This window comes from Rhinopithecus roxellana, chromosome 10 (genome assembly GCF_007565055.1).
Source record: "Rhinopithecus roxellana isolate Shanxi Qingling chromosome 10, ASM756505v1, whole genome shotgun sequence".
NCBI classification, from domain to species: domain Eukaryota; kingdom Metazoa; phylum Chordata; class Mammalia; order Primates; family Cercopithecidae; genus Rhinopithecus; species Rhinopithecus roxellana.
In genome coordinates this window covers 83367801-83391726 of record NC_044558.1, presented here as the reverse complement: position 1 = coordinate 83391726, position 23926 = coordinate 83367801, and the positions used below count along the sequence as shown (strand labels likewise).

At 49.0% G+C, this 23926-nt stretch overlaps 2 protein-coding genes across 5 annotated transcripts; one reads left to right on the top strand and one right to left on the bottom strand.

The window, feature by feature from the left end:
* Positions 1-45: 45 nt before the first annotated feature.
* Positions 46-5318, top strand: B3GNT4 (UDP-GlcNAc:betaGal beta-1,3-N-acetylglucosaminyltransferase 4). 2 transcript variants are annotated; one of them, XM_030939486.1, is made up of 3 exons: positions 46-298; positions 1008-1164; positions 2727-3941. In XM_030939486.1, the coding sequence occupies exons 2-3, from the start codon at positions 1099-1101 to the stop codon at positions 3795-3797; spliced, it is 1137 nt and encodes a 378-aa protein (XP_030795346.1). In that variant the 5' UTR covers positions 46-298; positions 1008-1098; the 3' UTR covers positions 3798-3941. The 2 variants fall into 2 exon arrangements, with proteins under 2 accessions (XP_030795346.1, XP_030795347.1); XM_030939487.1 differs by lacking the exon at positions 1008-1164 and having other exon boundaries at positions 184-298; positions 2727-5318.
* Positions 4080-23926, bottom strand: DIABLO (diablo IAP-binding mitochondrial protein). Of its 3 annotated transcripts, none has more exons than XM_010368347.2 (6): positions 23783-23926; positions 22260-22392; positions 16223-16354; positions 14718-14828; positions 14447-14543; positions 4080-4972 (listed from the first exon to the last, which is right to left on the bottom strand). In XM_010368347.2, exons 1-6 carry the CDS (start codon positions 23830-23832, stop codon positions 4776-4778), a joined length of 720 nt encoding a protein of 239 aa, XP_010366649.1. In that variant the 5' UTR covers positions 23833-23926; the 3' UTR covers positions 4080-4775. The 3 variants fall into 3 exon arrangements, with proteins under 3 accessions (XP_010366649.1, XP_010366651.1, XP_010366650.1); XM_010368348.2 differs by lacking the exon at positions 22260-22392 and adding an exon at positions 22393-22496 and having other exon boundaries at positions 4228-4972; positions 23783-23881; XM_010368349.2 differs by lacking the exon at positions 22260-22392 and having other exon boundaries at positions 4176-4972; positions 23783-23869.

Genomic DNA, 23926 nt, shown 5'->3' with positions numbered 1-23926 from the left:
CGCGTCGGGGTGGGCGGGTGTGGCGCCGGCGTCCTGGGGAGGAGGAGCAGCCTCTGCCCGACCCGCTCGTGCGGACCCCAGGACCGGGCGCGGGACCCGTGCGTCCAGCCCCGGGCGCTGCGGGGACTCGCGGCTGGGACCCCGGAGGGCCCGCCCCCGCCAGAACCTCCGCCCCAAATCCCCGCCTCCTCCAGAAGCCCCGCCCACCCCCGAGCCCCGAGCGCTCCGTGCACCTGGGGACCATCCGCCCTGGCTCCGCTGCGCGAGCTCCTCGCCCGTACCCCGGCGCCACGCTCAGGTAGGTTGGGGGCCGGGCCCCCGCTGCTGTGAGGGAGGCTGGGTCACCGTGCGGGGAGGGGCGTCGCCAGGGCGGCCGTGTCTTTGCACCCCGCGGCCCGCTCCCCGGCCCCCCAGGGTCCCGGCGAGGACGCCGGCCCCGCCCGGGTGCGGCGCGAGTCTGGCCTCGGCGGGCACGGCTCGGGACCCACGGGCCGCTCGGCTTTGGTTCTGCGGGCTGGGGACAGAGGCCGGAGCCGGGCGTCGTAGACCCCGCCAGCCTGGGCCGCCCGCGCCCGACGCGCAGCGCTGCCGCCAACCCCGGCCCGGGGGACCCGCGGGGTGGGTCTCTGCTGCCGCCAGCCCTTCAGAGACTGTCGCGTTGAAAGAATGAACCAGAGTTCGCCCCCTGCCCGCGCCGGGGCGGTTTGGGTCACCTAGTCCTGTGGGGACCAGAGGCGGCTGTCGCCCGAGGCCGAGCGCAGCCTCAGGACCCGCGCCCCACCAGAAGGGGTCGTGCGCCCTGCGGCGGGTGGAGAGCCGGGCTCTGGGGTCTCCGCGGCTCCGAGGGCGGCGGGGCGAGGCTGTGCGGCCAGCGCCTGGGGACGCCCGCGGGCCACCGGGGCCGCGGCGCAGCCTGGACTGAAACCTCCCGGGACAGAACCAAGCCACCTGCTGTGCGCCCTTCTCGGTGAATGGCACCGCCGCCCACCCGAGCCCCCCGCCCACAGCCCGCGGTGCTCTCATAACTGAGACTCATGTCCCTTTGACCCTGCCGCCGCCCGGCATCCCGAGCACGGAGACAGTCTCCAGCTGCCCTTCATGCTTCCTCCCCAGCCTTCAGCAGCCCACCAGGGAAGGGGCGGTAGGACTGGCCTTTTACCAAAGGTCGGATTCTTTCGCCACCTCGGCCAGACCCCCTCGTCCCCCGTCCCCTCATAGATCTCCAGGGCGCTCAGAAAACTCCGGCCGGTGGCTCACGCCTGTAGTCCCAACGCTTTGGGAGGCCGAGGCAAAGCGGAAGGATCGCTTGAGGCCAGGAGTTCCAGACCAGCCCAGACAACAAAGGGATACCACATCTCTACAAAAGATAAATTAGCCAGGCCCTGCACGCCTGTAGTCCCAGCTACTGGGGAGGCCGAGGCCGGAGGATCGCTTGAACCCAGGAGTTCCAGGCTGCAGTGAGCTATAGTTGTGCCACTACACTAGAGTCTGGGTGACAGAGACACTGTCTCAAAAAACCAACAAAACCTTAACTCTTTCACTAGCCGGGCCGGCCGCCTCCTACTGTAAACCCGCTGGGCCCCCCTCTCCCTTCTCTCTCCCCTCTCTCTCCCCTCACTCCTGCCCTGGAGCTACCTGACTCTGCCCTCGGCCTGCAGAGACCCCAGGTCTTCAGGAAAGGTCCCACTCCTCACCCAGTTCTTGCTCACACGTCCCTCCATCAAGGAGGGCTTTGTTAGCTACCCCTGGCTATAGGATCCGTCCTCCCCGTCAGCCAATTCGCTGCATGAGATTGTAGTTCTCAGCATACCCGGTTCCTATGTATTTTGTGCTCCCCTCTGAGAGGGCAGCGACCCTGTCTTGCTTGCCACTGCATCCCTAGCACCTAGCAGTTGCTTTTCTGGTGGTCGTGGTGGCTGTGGCAGTGGCCGGTGCGGCAGACTGGTCAGAAGTGAAGGGACAGGACGACTTGGCAGTGTAGGTGAAGGGGAGGGGACTGGGGCAGAGGGAGACACCAAAGGGACCAAAATGATGAGAAACTGAAGCCTGGCTTTGCTACTGTGGAGCTGGGGCCACTTCGTTGGATCCTGTCTCCTCATCCTTCTGTTCAGGTCCCTGGGATAAATCAGCCCTTAGAGCATGGTGGGAAGGCAGGGCGGGGGCCTCGGAAGCCACCCCTGATACAAGTCCCCAGCTTTCCTGCCCCGCCTCTTGCTGTGTGTGCTTTGGTGGCCACGGCCACCCGGTGGCGCTGGTTCCTCTCCAAGGGAGGCAGTGCACTCCTGGTCATCTTGGAGATGCCCAACACAGGACCCCACAGGCACCAGGCTTTTTTTGGGAAATGGTGTCAGTTCCATACTTAGTGAATTTGATCCAAGCTAAACTGAGTCTGTGCCTAAAAGCTCGAGTTTCCTGCGAGAATGGCTGGGAACATTTATGGTGTCAGCTGTAAAGTGGCAGCAAGTCATTTTGGGAAAGACAGACCTAGGAGTCCTCAGATGATGGCAGAGGAGGGCAAGGGCTGGCAAAGGAGCTGTGCTTAGCCCATCCTCAGGGGAGGGAGGACTCTGGAAAGAGCCTGAGGACACACTGAGAATAAAAAAAAAAGAAGTCCAGAGGCCAGCAGGGATTTAGCTGCTGGGGTGCAGGTTAACTCCTGCCCAGCTCTTGGGGACAGCAACAGGGACCCGGGACTGGACCCTGCTCAGGTGGCTCTCTCCTTGCAGGGACCGGCAATGCTCCGCAGGCTGGGCTGGCTGGTCTCGTACAGCCTGGCTGTGCTGTTGCTCGGCTGCCTGCTCTTCCTGAGGAAGGAGGCCAAGCCCGCAGGAGACCCCACGGCCCACCAGCCGTTCTGGGCTCCCCCAGCACCCCGTCACAGCCGGTGTCCACCCAATCACACAGTGGCTAGCGCTTCTCTGTCCCTGCCTAGCCGTCACCGCCTCTTCTTGACATATCGCCACTGCCGAAATTTCTCTATCTTGCTGGAGCCTTCAGGCTGTTCCAAGGATACCTTCTTGCTCCTGGCCATCAAGTCACAGCCTGGTCACGTGGAGCGCCGTGCAGCTATCCGCAGCACGTGGGGCAGGGCTGGGGGCTGGGCTAAGGGCCCGCAGCTGAAGCTGGTGTTCCTCCTGGGGGTGGCAGGACCCGCTCCCCCAGCCCAGCTGCTGGCCTATGAGAGTAGGGAGTTTGATGACATCCTCCAGTGGGACTTCACTGAGGACTTCTTCAACCTGACGCTCAAGGAGCTGCACCTGCAGCGCTGGGTGGTGTCTGCCTGCCCCCAGGCCCACTTCATGCTAAAGGGAGATGATGATGTCTTTGTCCACGTTCCCAATGTGTTAGAGTTCCTGGATGGCTGGGACGCGGCCCAGGACCTCCTGGTGGGAGATGTCATCCGCCAAGCCCTGCCCAACAGGAACACGAAGGTCAAATATTTCATCCCCCTCTCAATGTACAGAGCCACCCACTACCCACCCTATGCTGGTGGGGGAGGATATGTCATGTCCAGAGCCACCGTGCGGCGCCTCCAGGCTACCATGGAAGAGGCTGAACTCTTCCCCATTGATGACGTCTTTGTGGGTATGTGCCTGAGGAGGCTGGGGCTGAGCCCCATGCACCATGCTGGCTTCAAGACATTTGGAATCCAGCGGCCCCTGGACCCCTTAGACCCCTGCCTGTATAGGGGGCTCCTGCTGGTGCACCGCCTCAGCCCCCTGGAGATGTGGACCATGTGGGCACTGGTGACAGATGAGGGGCTCAAGTGTGCAGCTGTCCCCATACCCCAGCGCTGAAGGGTGGGTTGGGCAACAGCCTGAGAGCGGACTCTGTTGATTCTCTATCACGGTGAGAAAATGATCCCTGCTGGTCTACAGAAAATGCAACTTGGTTTTTGTAACTCTCCTCACCTTGTTAGCTCTGATTAAAAACATGCAACCTGGCTAGCTTGTCTAGCATATGTTGAATGGGAGCCAAAGGGTAGCAAATGCTGCCAGGAACCTGTGGGGGATTCCTGGAGCCACCTGCGGCGCTGCCAGTCTGGGGCCTGAAGGAAGGAGGCTGTATAGGACGCCAGGAGAGAGACGCATTTTCTCTTTTAGATGCAAACAAAATCTTACTCTTCTCCTTTGGATACAATAGAGAAAAACAAAGGAAAGAAAGGAACAAGAGGCCTGTGTTGAGAGTCCTGTTGAGAGCACCAGGTAAACATTTCGCATCCCTTCCCTTAGTAGTCGTCCGTCTTTTCACTCCTTGGCCTGAGCTGTCCTCACAGGGCAGTGAGGGCAGATCAGAGAACACATTAGAAAGACTTAAAAGCAAATCGTACAAACTGGACAGGTTCCCCGCTCCCCGCCAAAACTCGCATCCCAACAGAGGGAACAAGTACTAAATCATTTTTGACAATGTAAATAATACTGAAAACAGGTTAAACAGCTGCTGAACTTAAGGGCATGACAAAAAGGATTCCTCTCTCTGACCCAGGTCAGCAAAATGCTTTGGGAGTGAGGTGAAAAAATGGGTGGGTAAGAGCAGCTGTACAGAGTGGGGTGAAATGTTAAACAAGGTACAGTGCCCAAGGGCTGAGAACCAGGTCCAGTGCAAGCCTGAGACCACAGGAGGCACTCAGAGCTCACAAAGGCGTCTCGCCTGATTGGCCAGAGCAGGACCTGCCACCTCTTCTCGGTGTAGACACTCATGCCAACCCTGGGCAGGATGGCATCTGCCCCTGCTTTCTCCACTGAGTGGGGAGACACGGCAGTGGACTCTGGCCCTCAATCCTCACGCAGGTAGGCCTCCTGCTCCAGCTCAGCCGGCTCCTCCCCTTCCTCCTGTGTTTTCTGACGGAGCTCTTCTATCTGTGCTTCTGCCAGCTTGGTTTCTGCTTTCCGGGAGAGCTGGTGCACCTCGTCCACCTGCAGTTTCACCAGCTGAATGTGATTCCTGGCGGTTATAGAGGCCTGATCTGCGCCTGCCAAAACATGGGACAATCGGGTTGAGCAGTCGTGCAGGGCAGAAGGCTCACGTGGACGTCGGCCTGGGGGTGCTGTGGCTGTCATTTGAACCCCTCCTGGGGTCATTTTCCTTGACCTCTGCAAAGGAACTTCCACCTCTGTGTTCAGGTCTGGATTTAACCGATACTGTCAAAAACAGTATTTTTCTTCAGCTATCAGCGGCCAACACAATTATTAACTCTCACAATCATCTTTATAGCTACACAGCTTTTAGTACAGACCTTTGATGAATTTTTTTAACTACACATCATCCATTTCTTTTTGACACAGAGATCACGAATACCATCGCCAAAGATCCCTTTCGTCACCCTAATCTTTAAAGGTAAAAGAATGCATAGAAAAATAGTTACTATAAATTTATATTTATAAATTTTTTTAAATTTTTAAAAAGAAACAGCATAAAAGGTATTAAACATGTTTTATAATTTTTTCACTTAAACGTGTTTTGGAGGCCAGGTGCCGTGGCTCACGCCTCTAATCACAGCACTCTGGGAAGCCAAGGCGGATCACCTGAGGGTCAGGAGTTCAAGACCAGCCTGGCCAACATGGCGAAACCCCGCCTCTACCAAACATACAAAAAAAAAATTAGCCAGGCATGGTGGTGCATGCCCGTAATCCCAGCTACTTGGGAGGCTGAAGCGGGAGAATCACTTGGACCCAGGAGGCGAAGGCTGAAGCGAGCCAAGATCGTGCTACTGCACTCCAGCCTGGATGACAGAGATTCCATCTCAAAAAAAAAAGGCAGGTGCAGGGGCTCATGCCTGTAATCCTAGCACTCTGGGATGCCGAGGAGGGTGGATTGCCTAAGCTCAGGAGTTCGCGACCAGCCTGGGTAACACGGTGAAACCCCGTTTCTACTAAAATACAAAAAAATTAGCTGGGTGTGGCGGAGTGCACCTGTAGTCCCAGCTACTTGGAAGGCTGAAGCAGGAGAACTGCTTGAACCCAGGAGGCAGAGGCTGCAGTGAGCTGAGATGGCCACTTCACTCCAGCCTAGGCGACAGAGTGAAGCTCGTCTCCAAAAAAAAAAAAAAGTGTGTGAGCTCTCATTTTACCTGCTGCTAGTTAGTGTATTTCATCATCTGGGTATACACATTTTATCAATTCATCTATAGAACATTTTGATCTTTTCTTACTGCATTACCAAGAACCTTCAGTACAATGCTGACAGGTAGTGGAGAATGGCAGGCACCCTCCTCTTCTGACTTCGATGAAAACACTTCTGATAGTTCACACAATTAAGTAGGATTAGTTAACCTTTATTACATTAAGAAAAGTATCTTTTCATAATTGTACTTAGATTCGAATCATAAATGGCTACATTTTATTGAAGATGTTTTGGGCATATATTGAGATAATTAAGTGGTTTTTCTCGTTTAATCTATGGATGTATCATCTCAAGTAGTGAATTATGTATTTTTTTTTTGAGGAGGCATCTCTATAATAGTTTTTTACAGTGGTGAACTATCACTCTATTTTGAGGGTAAATGGCTACGTTTGATTTACGGCTACATTTTGAAGTGATACTGAACTATACCTTCTCGTTTTGGTGCTGCCCTAGCCCCAGTTTGGGATCGGGGCTATGCTGGCTTCATACAGTTGTAATATGAGGCTTGTCATTACTTTCTATGTTCAGGTACACTTACAGTAACATAGGTATTCTAGTTTTGGGAGATTTGATACAACTCTCCCATGAAACATCCTAGGCCCTGGTGTCCATTTCGGGGACATCAAAATCTTTGAATACCATTTCTACTTTTTTTTTTTTTGAGACGGAGTCTCACTCTTATCACCCAAGCTGGAGTGCAGTGGCACGATCTCGGCTCAGTGCAAGCTCCACCTCCTGGGTTCACGCCATTCTCCTGCCTCAGCCTCCCAAGTAGCTGGAACTACAGGTGCCCACCACCATGCTTAATTTTTTTTTTTTTTTTTTTTTGTATTTTTAGTAGAGATGGGGTTTTACCATGTTAGCCAGGATGGTCTGTCTCACCTCATGATCCACCTGCCTCGGCCTCCCAAAGTGCTGGGATTACAGACGTGAGCCACCGTGCCTGGCCACTGTTTCTACTGTTATAGTTATTTATTTTTGGAGATGGAGTTTCGCTCTGTTGCCTAGTGTGGAGTGCAGTGGCACAATCTCGGCTCACTGCAACGTTGGCCTCCTGGGTTCAAGAGATTCTCCTGCCTCAACCTCCCAAGTAGCTAGGATTACAGGTGCATGCCATCATGCCTGGTTAGTTTTTATATTTTTAGTAGAGACAGGGTTTCACCATGTTGGCCTGGTTGGTTTCAAACTCCTGGCCTCAAGTGCTGGGATTACAGTTTTTTTTTTTTTTTTTTTTTTTTTTGAGATAGGGCCTAACTCTTGCCCAGGCTGGGGTGCAGTGGCACAATCATGGACCCCTGTAGCCCTGAACTCCTGGCTCTTAAGTGATCCTCTGACCTCAGCTTCCCAAGTAACTGGAACCACAGGTGTGTACCACCATACTCGGCTAGTTTTTTTCGACTTTCTGGTAGAGATGGGGTCTTGCTATGTTGCCTAGGCTGGTCTTGAATTACTGGGCCCAAGTGACCCTCCTGCCTCAGCCTCCCAAGTACTGGGATTACAGTTGTGAGCCACTGTGCCCAACCTAGTCTTATATAGATTCTTTGAGACTGACATAAAGATCGTAATATTCTCATATTAAAAAAAAAAAATTTCTGATGTTACTTTACCACTCTCTAAAAAGTCATACTTACCAAATCTTTGCCTAATTTTTCAGGCTTTTCAAGAGAGCAGATTTTGCCTGATTGTTCCTATTTACTTCTAATATGTTCCATTTTTCTCATTTTGCCTTTCTGATAACTGAGTTAAAGTTTAACTTGCTTATTTTCAGTACTGTTACAGTAAATATTACCTGTCATTCAGTCTTTGTATTTATGACACAGGTGTAAATCTCCCTTTAAGAGCTACTTTTGTCTACAACCTCCCAGTTCTCCTATATACTGTGCTTGTCATCACCATTCTAAATATTTTTAAATTTCCATTTACATTTTTTTACCCTGTAGTTTTTAAGAAGCATGTTTTTAAACTTTGTAGACATAAGGAATTTTTTTTTTTTTTTTGAGACGGAGTCTCACTCTGTCGCCCAGGCTGGAGTGCAGTGGCCGGATCTCAGCTCACTGCAAGCTCCACCTCCTGGGTTTACGCCATTCTCCTGCCTCAGCCTCCCGAGTAGCTGGGACTACAGGTGCCTGCCACCTCGCCCGGCTGGTTGTGTTTTTTAGTAGAGATGGGGTTTCACCGTGTTAGCCAGGATGGTCTCGATCTCCTGACCTCGTGATCTGCCCATCTCGGCCTCCCAAAGTGCTGGGATTACAGGCCTGAGCCACCGTGCCTGGCCTCTTTTTTTTTTTTTTTGAGACAAAATCTTGCTCTGTCACCCAGGCTGGAATGCTGTGGCCAGATCTCAGCTCACTGCAAGCTCCGCCTCCCGGGTTCACGCCATTCTCCTGCCTCAGCCTCCCGGGTAGCTGGGACTACAGGCGCCGCCACCTCGCCCGGCTAATTTTTTGTAGTTTTTAGTAGAGACGGGGTTTCACCGTGTTAGCCAGGATGGTCTCGATCTCCTGACCTCGTGAGCCGCCCGTCTCAGCCTCCCAAAGTGCTGGGATTACAGGTGTGAGTTGTGAGCCGCCCGCCCGGCCTCCCAAAGTGCTGGGATTACAGGTGTGAGTTGTGAGCCGCCCGCCCGGCCTCCCAAAGTGCTGGGATTACAGGTGTGAGTTGTGAGCCGCCCGCCCGGCCTCCCAAAGTGCTGGGATTACAGGTGTGAGTTGTGAGCCGCCCGCCCGGCCTCCCAAAGTGCTGGGATTACAGGTGTGAGTTGTGAGCCGCCCGCCCGGCGATAAATCAACTTTTTAAATGATTTTGTTGTTTCTTCCTTTTGTCACCTGGTACAAAATTTACTTTGTGTCTTAGAAGAATATGAAGATTTAGAGGGAGGGGACAAAGTTTTATATTCAGTATATATACATTTATCAGGTGTTTAAAAATCACTCTGCGAAACCAGCCTGGGAAACTTAGCGAAACTCTGTTTCTACTAAAAATAAAAAAATTAGCCAGGGCATGATGGTGTGCGCCCGTAATCCCAGCTACTGGGGAGGCTAAGGTAGGGAGGATCACTTGAGTCCAGGAGGTTGAGACTACAGCAAGCTATGATCTATGATCCACTGCTGCATTCCCGCATGGACCTTGTGTCTCTCACACACAGAAATCTGATTTTCCTTTGTTTAGTTAAAAAAAAAAAAATCACAGACAGGCACAGTGGCTCACACCTGCAATCCCAGCACTTTTGGGAGGCTGAGGCAGGCGGAATGCCTTAGCTCAGGAGTTTGAGACTAGCCTGGGCAATATGGTGAAACCCCATCTCTACCAAAAAATAAAGATTAATTGGGTGTGGTGGTGACTGCCTGTGGTCCTAGTTACTCAGGAGGCTGAGACAGGATTGCTTGAGCCTGGGAGGCAGAAGTTACAGTGAGCCAAGATCAAGGCACTCCAACCTGGGTGACAGAGTGAGACCCTGTCTCCAAAATAAAAAATCAAAAATCATACTGAGCTGGGTGCAGTGGCTCAGCTCACGCCTGTGATCCTAGCACTTTGGGAGGCCAAGGCGGGAGGATCACTTGAGCCCAGGAGTTCAAAATCAGCCTGGGCAACATAAAAAAGACAATTAGTTGGGCTACTTGGAAGGCTGAAATGGGAAGATGGCTTGAGCCCAGGTCAAGGCTGCAGTAAGCTGTGATCATGTCATTACACTCCAGCCTGGGCAACAGAGCAAGACACTGTCTCCAAAACAAATTCTGTTCTAATCCTTAATAGCTTTAATTTTTTTGGTCTTCTTGACCTGCAAGCGTGCTCAGAAAATTAAGTATTACACACATCTATCTCTGAGATCTCCTTGTAATTCTGTTTCTGCCTTATTAAGTACATGTTTCATGACTGATGTCTTAAAGAATTGTTCTGTCCTACTGATTGCTTTTTATCTTGAATGCTTTCTTTGATTTAGCTAGATTTTTTGGAACACAATCTAAAAGTGTCATTTAATAAGTTTAGTTTTACTGCAATCACTGATGTTTGAAATTATTCCTATAATTTTTATTTTTTTAATTAGAGATGGGGTTTCGCCATGTTGGCCTCCAACTCCTGACCTCAGCTGATCCACCTGCCTCGGCCTTCCAAAGTGCTGGGATTATAGGTGTGAACCACTGCGCCTGGCCCAGTTTTGTATTTTCTAATTAATGGGTTTTCTTTTTAAATCTTTCCTGCCTCAACTGAAGCTACCAAGTTTCCTGCCACTCCTACTAATTCTCTGCAGTGTTTAACAATGTCTAATGTCAATGTGCTTAGCATGTTTTCACTTTCCCAAATTTAAAAACTTGTTTTATTTAAAAACTTGTTTTACACTCACAACTTTTGGAAAAAAATTTTAGTAGCTTCTTTCAAAACTGATTTTTCCTTCTTCATAGTTCTTTCAGAAGGTGTATGCAGGTGGTACTTTGAGTCTATGTCTGAGGGTATCTTTTATTCTCACTTTTTGATGGTAGTTGGCTATACGTAAAATCCTAGGTTATTACGTGTTGTCACCTCTAGTGTTGTGGAGAAGATGCCTCGTTTGATTCTACTTCCTTTGTAGGTAATCTATTTTTTTCTTAGTAGCTTTTGGGATTTTGCTCTGAATCTTTTTGTTATGCTGTTACTTTATTATTTGCTTATTTATTTGTGACAGAGTCTTGCTGTGTTGCCCAGGCTGGAGTGCAGTGGTGTGATCTCAGCTCACTGCAAGCTCCGCCTCCCAGGTTCCCGCCATTCTCTTGCCTCAGCCTCCTGAGTAGCTGGGACTATAGGCGCCGCCACCACACGTGGCTAATTTTTTTGTATTTTTAGTAGAGATGGCGTTTCACCGTGTTAGCCAGGATGGTCTCGATCTCCTGACCTCGTGATCTGCTCACCTCAGCCTCCCAAAGCGGTGTGAGCCACTGCGCCCAGCCATCGTTTTGTTTTTAAGACAGGGTCTTGCTTAGTCAACCAGGCTGGGGTGCACTGGCCTGATCATGGCTCACTGCACCCTCAACCTCCAGGGCTCAAGTGATCCGCTCATCTCAGCATCCCAAGAAGCTGGAACTACAGGCGCCCACCACCATGCCTGGCTAATTTTTTTGTAGAGACAGGGTTTCATCATGTTGTCAAGTCTGGTCTTGAACTCCTGAGCTCAAGTGATCCACCTGCTTAGGCATCCCAAAGTGCTGGGATTACAACAGTTATGAGCCACTGCACCTGGACCAGATTTTTTGTTAAAAAAGTGAAATCATAAGGCCGTGCACAGTGTCTCATGTCTATAATCCTAGCAGTTTGAGCGGCCAAGGTGGGCGGATGGGCAGCATGGCAAAACCCTGTCTCTGCCAAAAACACATAATCCCAGCTACTTGGGAGACTGATGTGGTAGGATCGCTTGAGCCCAGAGGCTGAGGCTGTAGTAAGCAGTGAGTCATGATTGTACCACTATACTCCAGCCTGGTGATAAAGTAAGACAAAAAAAAAAAAAAAATTCTGTTTACAACTTGTTAGACCTTTTATGAGTTCTACGAAAATGTCTACTTTTTTCAGATAATGCTTATACATCCTATCCTCCTTTTCTCCTTCTAGATCTAAGCATATCCTCCTGTTCACTGCACCCAGCAATCCTTTGCCATCTTTGTGTGGCACGACTATAATGCTGCTTCCACACTTCTGTTGTTTCATTCTTTGTTCCAAATCTCCGATTCCTCAGGATCACTAATAATCCTTTTTCTGGGCCAAGCGCAGTGGCTCATGTCTGTAATCCCAGCACTTTGGGAGGCCGAGGAAGGCAAACCACCTGAGATCAGGAATTTGAGACCAGTCTGGCTAACATGGTGAAACCCCGTCTCTACTAAAAAGACAAAAATTAGCCAGGCATGATGGCAGGCGCCTCCAATCCCAGCTACTCAGGAGGCAGAGGCAAGAGAATTGCTTGAACCAGGGAGGTGGAGGTTGCACTGAGCTGAGTTCACACCACTGCACTCCAGCCTGGGGGACAGAGTGAGACTCTGTCTCCAAAAAAAAAAAAAAAAACCTTAACAAAAACTTCTAAAAGAATTACTTTTTGTTTTTCAGTATGATGACACAACACTTACTTTAAAAAATGCTTTATATCTTTTCTTTGAGATGGGGTCTCACTCTGTTGCCCAGGCTGGAGTGCAATGATCTCGCCTCACTGCAACCTCTGCCTCCCAGACTCAAGCGATCCTCCTGCCTCACCCTCCCTAGTAGCTGGGATTAGAGGTGTAAGCCAACACACCCAGCCCTTTCTGTCATTTTTAAGATTTGACACTTGAGAACCTAGTCTGCTCATCTTGACATCAGAAAACAAGAGTATGTTTTAATATAACAATTTCTTTTTTGAGAGACAGGGTCTAGTTCTTTTGCCTAGGATGGAGTGCACAGGCATGATCATAGCTCACTCCAGCCTTGAGCTCCTGGGTTCAAGCAATCCTCCCACCTGAGCCTCCCGAGTAGCTGGGACTATAGGCAAGCGCCAATACGCCCAGCTGATTTTTGTATTTTGGGTAGAGACGGGGTTTTGCTGTGTTGTCCTTGAACTCCTGGGCTCCAGCAATCTGCCCGCCTCGGCTTCCCAAAGACACGCGTGAGCCCCTGGGCCCGACCCATACCAGTTATTTTTTTTTTTTTTTCTTCTTGAGACAGAGTCTCGCTGTGTCACCAAGGCTTGAGGTGCAGTGGAGCCATCTCGGCTCACTGCAGCCTCCACCTCCTGGGTTCAAGCCATTCTCCTGCACAGGCATGTGCCACTACACCTGGCTAATTTTTGTATTTTTAGTAGAGACAGGGTTTCACCATGTTGGCCAGGCCAGTCTCGAACTCTTGACCTCAAGTCATCCACCCTCCTCGGCCTCCCAAAGTGCTGGGATTACAGGCGTGAGCCTCTGCAACCAGTTTCTTAGTAACAGCTAGTACTGGGCTATAATTCTGGTGAGCCGGCTGGGTGCGGTAGCTCACGTCTGTAATCCCAGCACTTTGAGAGGCTGAGGTGGGTGTATCACCTGAAGTGAGGAGTTTGAGACCAGCTTGGCCAACATGGCAAAACCCGTCTCTGCTAAAAATACAAAAATTAGCCAGGTGTGGTGGTGCATGCTTGTAATTGGGAGGCTGAGGCAGGAGAACTGCTTCAATTGGAGAGGCAGAGGTTGCAGTGAGCTGAGAAAGTGCCACAACTGCAGCCTGGGCACCAAGAGTGAAACTGTCCAAAAAAAAAATTTTTTTGGCTGGACGCAGTGGCTCATGCCTGTAATCCCAGCACTTTGGGAGGCTGAGGCAGGTGGATCACCTGAAGTCAGGAATTCGAGACCAGCCTGGCCAACATGGCAAAACGCCTTCTCTATTAAAAATACAAAAACTAGTTGGGGTGTGGTGGTGGGTGCCTATAATCCCAGTTACTTGGGAGGCTGAGGCAGGAGAATCACTTGAGCCCAGGAGGCGGAGGTTGCAGTAGGCCTAGATGGTGCCATTGCACTCCACCCTGGGTGACAGGAACAAAACTCAGTTTCAAAAAAAAAAAAAAATTTCTGTGAGCCTACCTAGTTTGGAACCACTCAGGTAGGATGTTCTATGATGGGCACCTTGGGGTACTAAGGTGCAGACGACAAAGCACCAGCTGCTAGGAGAAGCAAAGGCTTTGGAATTCAACATACTTGGCTCAGTGGCTCATGCCTATACTCCCAGCACTTTGGGAGGCCAAGGTGTGTAGACTGCTTGAGCCTAGGATTTCGAGATTAGCCTGTGCAACATGGTAAAACTCCATCTCTATTTTATAAAAAAAAAAAAAAGACCTACTCAGCTGAGTCCCAGCTTGGCTGCTTGCTCACCATACCATCTGCCCTCTAGTTTCTTCACATATAAAAAGTGCCTACGAAGTGCTTACCACAAAGCCTGACATAGACAAATAATTTGTCCTGGTTTTGCCACTATGATTCCACGTCTCATTTTCTCCATCTGTACAAAAAGGTTCACACAGATAAATCATCTCAAGTCTCATCCAATGGTGTAATTCGATGATTGTTAATAAACTGTATTACCAAAAACTCAAACTATTTGGAAGCAATCCAGTTTTCCAATGGTAATAGTTTTATCATTTCTTCATTCTAAAGATATAACCTAGGTCTGGTCTGCAAGGGTATGCTCATTTTTTCTATTGTGTAAATAAAATGTTGGTTAATAGATAGGAAATGCGGAAAATTTCTCAAAGTTAGAGCCACTTAGACCATCTAATATAAAGCCCTCATTTTAGAAAACCAGATGAAAACTCAAATGGCACCTCTAGTTAAAAAAGCACCAACAAAAAACTTGAACCTACCAGTCTGATATGCAGCTTCTGCTGCCATCTCTGAAAGACCAACTGCAGTCATCCAAGTGGTTTCCAGCTTCAAGTATTCTTGGTGTTTCGAAGTCATCTATATAAATCAAGCAAAGTGCTTCAGACAGTATGAGAGGTCTAGCCCATTTAAATGGACTTAAAGTAGAAGATTTAGAGAACACTGATTATATTGATTAGACTTAATTCAATAATTTAGATACCACATGAGGTAGGTGCACTAACACAGAAATGCCTAGAACTTTCTGCTTACCTCAGCTCTGGCTCCTATGATCACCTGCCACACTTCATCTTCCTCCTGTGAATTCATTTTCCCAAGTAAACTTGTATATTGTCGGTAAAGAGAAATTAAGGTATAAACAGCCTACAAATACAGAATGAACAAGTCTGAGTAAAATAACTGAGACATATCAGAAGGAATAGAGAGATTTCTACCTCAAGGAAATTAAGTTCCACCACAGCAAACTGGCTCTTCCATCCTGCTGCCTCAATTAAACTGCACTATTATCCTATGAAGTAAAGGTATCAGGACATTAGTATCTCCGTCTGTAAACTTCTGTGTTTTTAAAAGCTTGTCAGCAGTTCAGACACAGAAACAGAAAACAATGCAAGGGAAAAATCTGAAGGTTGAGGGAAAAAAAGCTGCTGGAAAATGTATGTAAAACAAATGCACAAATGAGACTTCAATACTTTTGATTAACCATATACTCTTTAAAAAAGTTTTATTGGCTGGGTGCGGTGGCTCACGCCTGTAAACCTAGCACTTTGGGAGGCCAAGGCAGGTGGATCACCCGAAGTCAGGAGTTCGAGACCAGCCTGGCCAACATGGCGAAACCCCGTCTGTACTAAAAATACAAAAAATTAGCCGGACATGGTGGTGCATGCCTGTAATCCCAGCTACTCAGGAGGCTGAGGAAGGAGAACTGCTTGAACCCAGGAGGTGGAGGTTGCAGTGAGCTGAGATCATGCTACTGCACTCCAGCCTGCGTGGGAAAGACTCCATCTCAAAAAAAAAATTTATTATTTTTTACAAACAGGATGCTCTGTCACCCAGACTGAAGTGCAGTGGCATGTTCACAGTTCACTGTAACCTCAAACTCCTAGACTCAAGTGATCCTCCCACCTCAGTCTCTGGAGTAACTGGGACTACAGACACACAACGCACCATGCCTGGCTAAGTTTAAAATTTTTCTTCTGGTAGAGATAGGGCTTGCTACATTGACTGGGCTGGTCTTGAGCTCCTGGCCCCAAGTGAGCCTCTCGCCTTGGTCTCCCAAGCTGCTGCTGGGATTACAGATGTGAGCCACCACGCCTGGCCCATATACTCTCTTTTCTATTAGCTTAGATCAGTGGTTTTTAACTAATCCTCACAGAGAAACCTCTGTTGATGGACCATGGCCCTGTGCCCCTAACTGCACCACATAAGCTCTACTTCTGTTTTATATACTAGGCTGCCACATTTAAGATTTTTCTGAAAAAAAGGTTCCTGGAAAAAGTCTAAAAACTAGTGATTTAGATCAGGGCTCAGCAAACGTTTTTGTGAAGGGCCTGACAGTAAATATTTTAGGCTTTGTGGGCCTTACAGCCTCTGCTGAAACTACTCAAATCCTCAAAAACCGTTACTGACAATACATAAACAAATAGGCCTGGCTATGTTTCAATCAAATACCAACATGGGCATCAGACACAATTTGGTTGTGAGCTATTATTTGCTAAACCATGGTTTAGAAGATCAAGAGTTAACAAGAGGAGACATACCTTAGTATATTCAGTAATAGCTTCAATCAATGCATATGTGGTCTGAGAGAGAAAGGTAGAGGTGCTATCTGTTACCAAAGACACCGCCCTCCTCATCAATGCTTCACTACTAAGGGAATGAGGCTCCGATTTCTGAAAGACACAAACATTGTCACTCAACCTCTAAACCTCAAACTGAGAACTTTTTCACAAATTGGCAAGTAAAAAACATAATTGTCATGCTGCTTAGTGTTTTAGGCTGAAACTGCACTATATTCCTTTGGGTTATATTTTTTAAGGCCTTATTTTGGCAATTTAAGACAATATAGAGAAATAATTCCGGAGTATGCTTTCTAACCAACTTTCATTCTCTGCTCCAAAAAGCAAATTATTTCTTTATATATAAAATAAAATGCAGTGGGGTACGGTGGCTCACACCTGTAATACCAACACTTTGAGAGGCAGAAGCAGGCGGATCACTTGAGGTCAGGAGTTTGAGACCAGCCTGGCAACATGGTGAAACCCTGACTTTACTAAAAAATACAAAAATTAGCCGGGTGGTAGTGGTGTGCATCTGTAATCCCAGCTACTCAGGAGGCTGAGGCAGGAGAATCGCTTGAACCTAGGAGGCAGAGGTTGCAGTGAGTCAAGACTGTGCCACTGCACTCCAGCCTGGGCGACAGAGCAAGACTCTTGTCTAAAAAAACAAACAGTGCCAGGCACGCTGGCTTACGCCTGTAATCCCAGTACTTTGGGAGGCTGAGGCAGGCGGATCACGAGGTCAGGAGATTGAGACCATCCTGGCCAACATGATGAAACCCTGTCTCTACTAAAAATACAAAAATTAGCTGGGCGTGGTGGCACCCGACCCGCCTATAGTCCCAGATACTTGGGAGGCTGAGGCAGGAGAATCACTCGAACCCAGGAGGTGGAGGTTGCAGTGAGCTGAGATTGCACCACTGCACTCCAGCCTGGTGACAGAGTGAGACTCCATCTCAAAAACAAACAGGCCGGGCGCGGTGGCTCAAGCCTGTAATCCCAGCACTTTGGGAGGCCGAGACGGGCGGATCACGAGGTCAGGAGATCGAGGCCATCCTGGCTAACACGGTGAAACCCCGTCTCTACTAAAAAATACAAAAAACGAGCCGGGCGAGGTGGCGGGCGCCTGTAGTCCCAGCTACTTCGGAGGCTGAGGCCGGAGAATGGCGTAAAACCCGGGAGGCGGAGCTTGCAGTGAGCTGAGATCCGGCCACTGCACTCCAGCCTGGGCGACAGAGCGAGACTCCGTCTCAAAAACAAACAAACAAACAAAACTACTGATTATAACAAATTGATAAGATTACAATTCATTCATTAACAGTGTTCGATACCTGAGACACAAGTCTCAACAAGACATTCTCTGCCCTCAAACACAGGTGCAGGGGTAGAGAGAGGAGGATGACCGGCTAACAGAACTAGAAAAATGAACACAATCATGTATCATGGAAGCTGTGGGAGGAGTATGTATGAGCTACAGTGGGGGCATGCAGAAGGGAGCCATCAGTTTTATGCTGAGTGCTAATAGCTTAGAAAAGGCTTCACAAATTTGATGAGGATTAAGCTAAATCTAAGAAAGGGGGCTGGGCACAGTGGCTCACGCCTGTAATCCCAATACTTTGGGAGGCCGAGGCGGGTGGATCACAAGGTCAAGAGATCGAGACCAACCTGGCCAACATCGTGAAACCCCAACTCTACTAAAAATACAAAAAAAAAAAAAAAAAAAAAAAAAATTAGCCGGGCATGGTGGTGGGCGCCTGTAGTCCCAGCTACTCAGGAGGCCGAGGCAGGAGAATTGCTTGAACCCGGGAGGCAGACGTTGCAGTGAGCCAAAAGTGTGCCACTTCACTCCAGCCTGGGGGACAGAGCGAGACTCTGTCTCAAAAAAAAAAAAAGTGGATGAGGGGGGCAATTCTGAGCAGAATGAAGCAGTACAGTGTTGATGGGGGGACCTCAGCTATTTTATTTTTTTGAGACAGAGTCTCTACTAAACAGACACAAATTAGGTGGGCGTGGTGGCGGGTACCTGTAATCCCAACTACTCAGGAGACTGAGGCAGGAGAACTGCCTGAACCCAGGAGGTGGAGGCTGCAGTGAGCCGAGATTGCGCCATTGCACTCCAGCCTGGGCAACAAGAGTGAAACTTGTCTCAAAAAAAAAAAAAAAAAAAAAAAAAAAAAAAAATCACTCTGTTGTGTCTTGTTTCTGCGACTCAGTGTATAAACACTCAGAATCACTGCATGTTGAAAGAGGCAGTCAAGAACTATTTCTGATATGAACAATCAAGAACTTTCTATTTCAATCAAATAATTAAGTATTCATTAGGCACCTTATACAGGACTACAAAAGGAAGACACTTCTGCTCACAAGCTAATTTTGTCTCAGCATTCTGAGAGTCTTCATAATGTGCTACATTTTATGATGTGTTTTCACTTGTTCCTCACAACAGTCCAATTATTATCCTTTTTTACAAGCAATGACATGGAAGCTCAGAACAGTTACATAACTTTTCCAAAAAGTCACATCTAGACCTCAAACCAAATCTCACTTCAAAGTCTGTACCCTTCCCATTATGCTCTGATGACTCAGGAGAGTGCCAAAGGATTATCATCAAATATCAAAATATACAATATTAAGTGGCCAGAAAGGAGACAGTTGTTGGACAGGAATAAGGAAAGGCTTTAAACAGAGGTGAGATTTGGTACTAAAGACACCTAGAATCAGAATGGCCAGGCATCCTGGAGAATAGGTTAACAATGAGGAAAAGAATACTTGTGTTGCAGGGGATGTCCAGGGATCTAGCCTGGTTGGAGCAATGGCACAAGAGAGACGAGACCCACTAGGGTCCTGGGTGCAGGGAGACTTAAGTTTGATTTTAGTTCTGAACGCCTCATGGAAAGCCACTGTAGGTTTTTCATTTCTTATTCTGTTGCCCAGGATGGAGTACAGTGTTGTATTCCATCCAGTGTTGATCCCAGCTCACTGTAGCCTTGAACTCCTTGGGATCAAATGATCCTCCTGCCTCCCAGGTAGCTAGGACTACAGACACACACCACCACACCTAGCTAATTATTTTTTGTAAAGGGGCGGTCTCTCTATGTTTCCCAGGCTGGTTTCGAACTCTTGGCCTACAGTGATCCTCCCACCTCAGCCTCCAAAAGTACTGGGATCACAAGAGAGAGCCACTGTGCGTAGCTGACCACTGAGGGGTTTTGAAGAATGGAAGTGGCACTGCTGTACTAAATGACTAGAGGCCCCAGTCATGTGGCCCAGAACTGAGGTTAACTGGGCTTAGAAAGTAACATAACTGAGAAAGGACAAACCTAAAAAAAAAAAAAACCAAAAAACTTTTGAATGAAAATCAAAGGGTGTCCCAATTGTGGCCGAAAATGGCCTGGTATTCAAGTGAGGAGTTTTAGGGCTATGGATTCATCATCATGCAGAGATGACAACTGAAGCGAGGCACAGTAAGGTGAGGGCTCATGAGTGAGCCACAGATGCTGAAAATACTTGTGATACATGGAATTTATCTTCCTTTTGTGATGAACACACACGTAAGTGGCAGGAATATTTCGCTGAAATGGAGCTTGCTGGTTTCCTCTCTAGCTCTTCCCCATAAAACAAATAAGCTATGATTTTTTTTTTTTTTTTTGAGACGGAGTCTCGCTCTGACGCCCAGGCTGGAGTGCAGTGGCCGGATCTCAGCTCACTGCAAGCTCCGCCTCCCGGGTTTACGCCATTCTCCTGCCTCAGCCTCCCGAGTAGCTGGGACTACAGGCGCCCGCCACCTCGCCCGGCTAATTTTTTGTATTTTTTTAAGTGGAGACGGGGTTTCACTGTGTTAGCCAGGATGGTCTCGACCTCCTGACCTTGTGATCCGCCCGCCTCGGCCTCCCAAAGTGCTGGGATTACAGGCTTGAGCCACCGCGCCCGGCCATAAGCTATGATTTTTTTAAGTGAAGTGCCACTTTTATATCAACTACCTGACAGCTCCACCTGGATGTTTCCTAGACATCTTAGAAATTACATTTCCAAAAAATTTTTTTCCTTTCAAAACCCACTCCTCTTCATCCTACTAAATGGCATCGCCATTCATTCAGTTGCTACGGCCTTTAAAAAATCTTGGAATCTAGACCAGTGGTCCCCAACCTTTATGGCACCAGGGACCGGCTCTGTGGAAGACAACTTTTTCATGGACTGGGTGGGGCAATAATGGTTTCAGGATGAAACTTCCACCTCAGATCATCAGGCATTAGTTAGATTCTTATAAGGAGCACACAACCTAGATCCCTTGCATGTGTAGTTCACAACAGGTTTCGTGCTCCTATGAGAATCTCATGCCACTGCTGATCTGACCAGAGGCGGAGCTCAGGTGTAATGCTAGCCTGCCCACCACTCACCTCCTACTGTGCTTCCTATCAGGCCACAGACCAGTACCAGCCCAGGGGTTGGGGGCCCCTAATCTAGAGAATACACTCCACAACCAATCCATCAGCAACTCCTGCTAACTACGTTCAGCTAAATTCTCCCCACCTCTTCTGCTTGCCTGGTCCAAGCCAGTATCATTTCATGCCTAGATAGAGCAACAGCCTGTGAGTCTTCCTAGTTCCACACAGCAGCCTTTTAAAACTTTTAAAATTTATGTCAGATCATAATACTTCTGTGTTAAAAATCCTCTATGATGGCCAGGTGCGGTGGCTCAGGCCTGTAATTCCAGCACCTTGGGAGGCCGAGGCGTGTGGATCGCCTGTGGTCAGGGATTGGTGACCAGCCTGGCTAACATGGTGAAACCCCGTCTCTACTAAAAATACAAAAATTAGCTGGGTCTGGTGGCACACCCCTGTAATCCCAGCTACCCGGGAGGCTGAGGCATGAGAATCGCTTGAACCTGGGAGGCGGAGGTTGCAGTGAGCCAAGATTGTGCCATTGCACTCCAGCCTGGCAACAGAGTGAGACTCTGTCTTAAAAAAAAAAATTCCTCTGCGGCTTCTTTTTCAGAAAACCCAAAGCCTTACAACAATGGCCCACAAAATACAAAGTACACAATCTGATTATCAGTTAACTCTCTGTCTCCCTGATTCCACTCCAGCCACATTAGCCTCCCTCCTCCTCAGACATATCAGACACAGTTCTGCTTCTAGGTCTTTGTCCTGAGTTCCTTCTGTCTGGCAAGCTCCTCCCCGCACCAGACAGTATAATGGCTCTTTCAGAACATTCAGATCTCTACTGCACCTTATCAGAGTAGCCTGACCCCCTTTATCTAAAACAAAACGACCCCCTCCCAGAATTGCCTATTCACTTACCTCATTTGTTTTGTTTTGTTTTTGAGAAAAGGTCTTGCCATGTCCAGGCTGGGAGCAGTGGTGAGATCATAGCTCACTGCAGCCTCAAACTCCTGGGCTCAAGTGATCTTCCTGCCTCAGCCTCCTGAGTAGTTGCGACTACAGGTGTGAGCCACCACACCTGGCTAATTTTTTTCTTTTTTGTAGAGACAGAGTCTCCCTATTTTGCCCAGGCTGGTCTCAAACTCCTGAGTTCAAGCCATCCTCCCACCTCGGCCTCCCAAAGCTCTGGGCATCAGCCACTGTGCCCGGCTCTGTTTTCTTCCTACCATTTATCACCAGCTGATATTTTATATTTGTTTATTTTCTCCTCTTTCATCTCCACAAAGCATTTTGTGAGAGCAAGAATTTTTTGTTCATGCTTACATTCTCAGTGTCTTGCACATAAAAGTTGCTCAATAAATTTCTGTTGAATCAAAGACTACTTTGTTGATAGACTGTAATATTCTCTCATTTCTCTCTACTCGCTTTATACAATCTGATGTGCTATTCCTACCAAATGAGACAATCAAAATGAGAATATTAATACATCTGCTCAACTGTGAAAAGATGCTGGTACTGTGGGGGAAGGGATGGGAGCACTGGGTAAAACTATGGTAGCTTGTCTAATGCTTCATTGCCCACTTGAGACTTCAAGAGGACACGGTACACTAGGTAAGAATCACTGCACACGACAGTACCTGTGCAATAGGAACCGCACACAGGGTTACTCCAAAGCCAACCGTCACAGTTTTGTGCCATGGTCTTATCAATTCTGAGAAACACCGCTTCTTAAAGTTAGCCACAACAGGAACACACAAACACTGTCTGTACCTGAAAGTAGAAGTCAGATTTCATAAGGCACGACCGCCAATCTGTAACAGGCTCTTGGATTTACTTGCAGGGGCTGTAAACTCAAACTTGAGCCAAGCAGGAACCTAAATGAGGACGCAGGACAGCTGAGGGGTTGTGAAATTTTCAACATACAGCAAGTTTAAAATGTTGCCTCAGGTAGGGTGTGGTGGCTCACGCCTGTAATTCTAGCACTTGGAAGGCCAAGAACAAGGCGGGAGGATCACTTGAGCCCAGAAGTTCACGACCAGCCTGGGCAACATGGCTGGCAACATGACCCGGTGTCTATTTAATAAAATAAAATAAAATAAAAAAAAGAAGGCCGGGCGCGGTGGCTAACGCCTGTAATCCCAACACTCTGGGAGGCCGAGGCAGGTGGATCACTTGACGTCAGGAGTTTGAGACCAGCCTGGCCAACATGGTGAAACTCCGTCTCTACTTAAAAAACAAAAATTAGCCCGGAGTGGTGGCACAGTCCTGTAATCCCAGCTACTCGGGAAGCTGAGGCAGGAGAATCGCTTGAATCTAGGAGGCAGACGTTGCAGTGAGCCGAGAGCGCCCTACTGCACTCCAGCCTGGGCAATAGAGGGAGACTCAGTCTCAAACAAAACAAAACAAAACAAAATTAGCCGGGCGTGGTGGTGGGCGCCTGTAATCCCAGCTACTCGAGAGGCTGAGGCTGAGAATTGCTTGAACCCGGGAGATCTCGCCACTGCACTCCAGCCTGGGCGAGAGAGGCAGATCCTGTCTCAAATAAAATAAAAAATAAAAACATAACATAACATAAAATAAAATATAAAAAATAAAATAAAATAAAATAAAATATTGCCTTAAAACATTTTAGAAACGGATGCCACAATAACCGCTCCTGCAGGCAGGATTTAGCTCTGGACCCCTGGCCTGGGTGTCAGGTGTGGTGTTACGGTCCCGCTACAATCGCCCAAAAGCCTGCAGGGCTAGGAAGGGAGCCCCGCGCCGAGGTCCCCCGCGCCTGCTCCCCGGGCCCCTTCTGCCTTCGGGAAGACGTCCTCAGACGCTCCCCTCCCTTCCCAGGCTCCCCCATGCCGTGTCCCTCCTCCTCTCCACGTCTCCTCAGGGACTTCGAGGGGATGACGCGAGCTGGTCGGGAGGCGGGAGGGGTCTAGGGGACTCGTTTCTAGAAAATGGACGAACTGAAAAGGAAGCCGGCTTGACCCAAGGGGCAGAGGCGGGACTGTCCTCAGTCCTCCCGAGCGGGGCGAGACGCCGCTACCCAGCTAGGCCGACGAGGGATGTGCGCCTAAAAAAAGCGGGCGCTGCGGGCCGGGCCACAGAGCTGTCCGCGTCGGTCCCTCCCTCTGGTCCTGTCCCCTCTACGCGGCGGCAGCGGTACCTGAAGAGTGAGGTTACACTGCGCGACAACCAACTCTTCAGAGCCGCCATCGTGCAGCGGACGGACGCCGGACGCGCACGCCGGAAGTGACGCAGCTTCGTGAGCCCGGGGCCGGGCACGGCCTCCACCAGAGAGAGCCTCACC

Bases quoted from the DNA above. Each gene is read 5' to 3' on its own strand.
- DIABLO (XM_010368347.2), bottom strand. From the start codon at position 23,832: ATGGCGGCTCTGAAGAGTTGGTTGTCGCGCAGTGTAACCTCACTCTTC. The intron at 22,393-23,782 runs GTACCGCTGCCG...TTCTACTTTCAG, and splicing joins AGTGTAACCTCACTCTTCAG to GTACAGACAGTGTTTGTGTG. The intron at 16,355-22,259 runs GTACTGTCGTGT...TGTGTCTTTCAG, and splicing joins GTGCGGTTCCTATTGCACAG to AAATCGGAGCCTCATTCCCT.
- B3GNT4 (XM_030939486.1), top strand. From the start codon at position 1,099: ATGCTTCCTCCCCAGCCTTCAGCAGCCCACCAGGGAAGGGGCGGTAGG. The intron at 1,165-2,726 runs GTCGGATTCTTT...CTCTCCTTGCAG, and splicing joins GGACTGGCCTTTTACCAAAG to GGACCGGCAATGCTCCGCAG.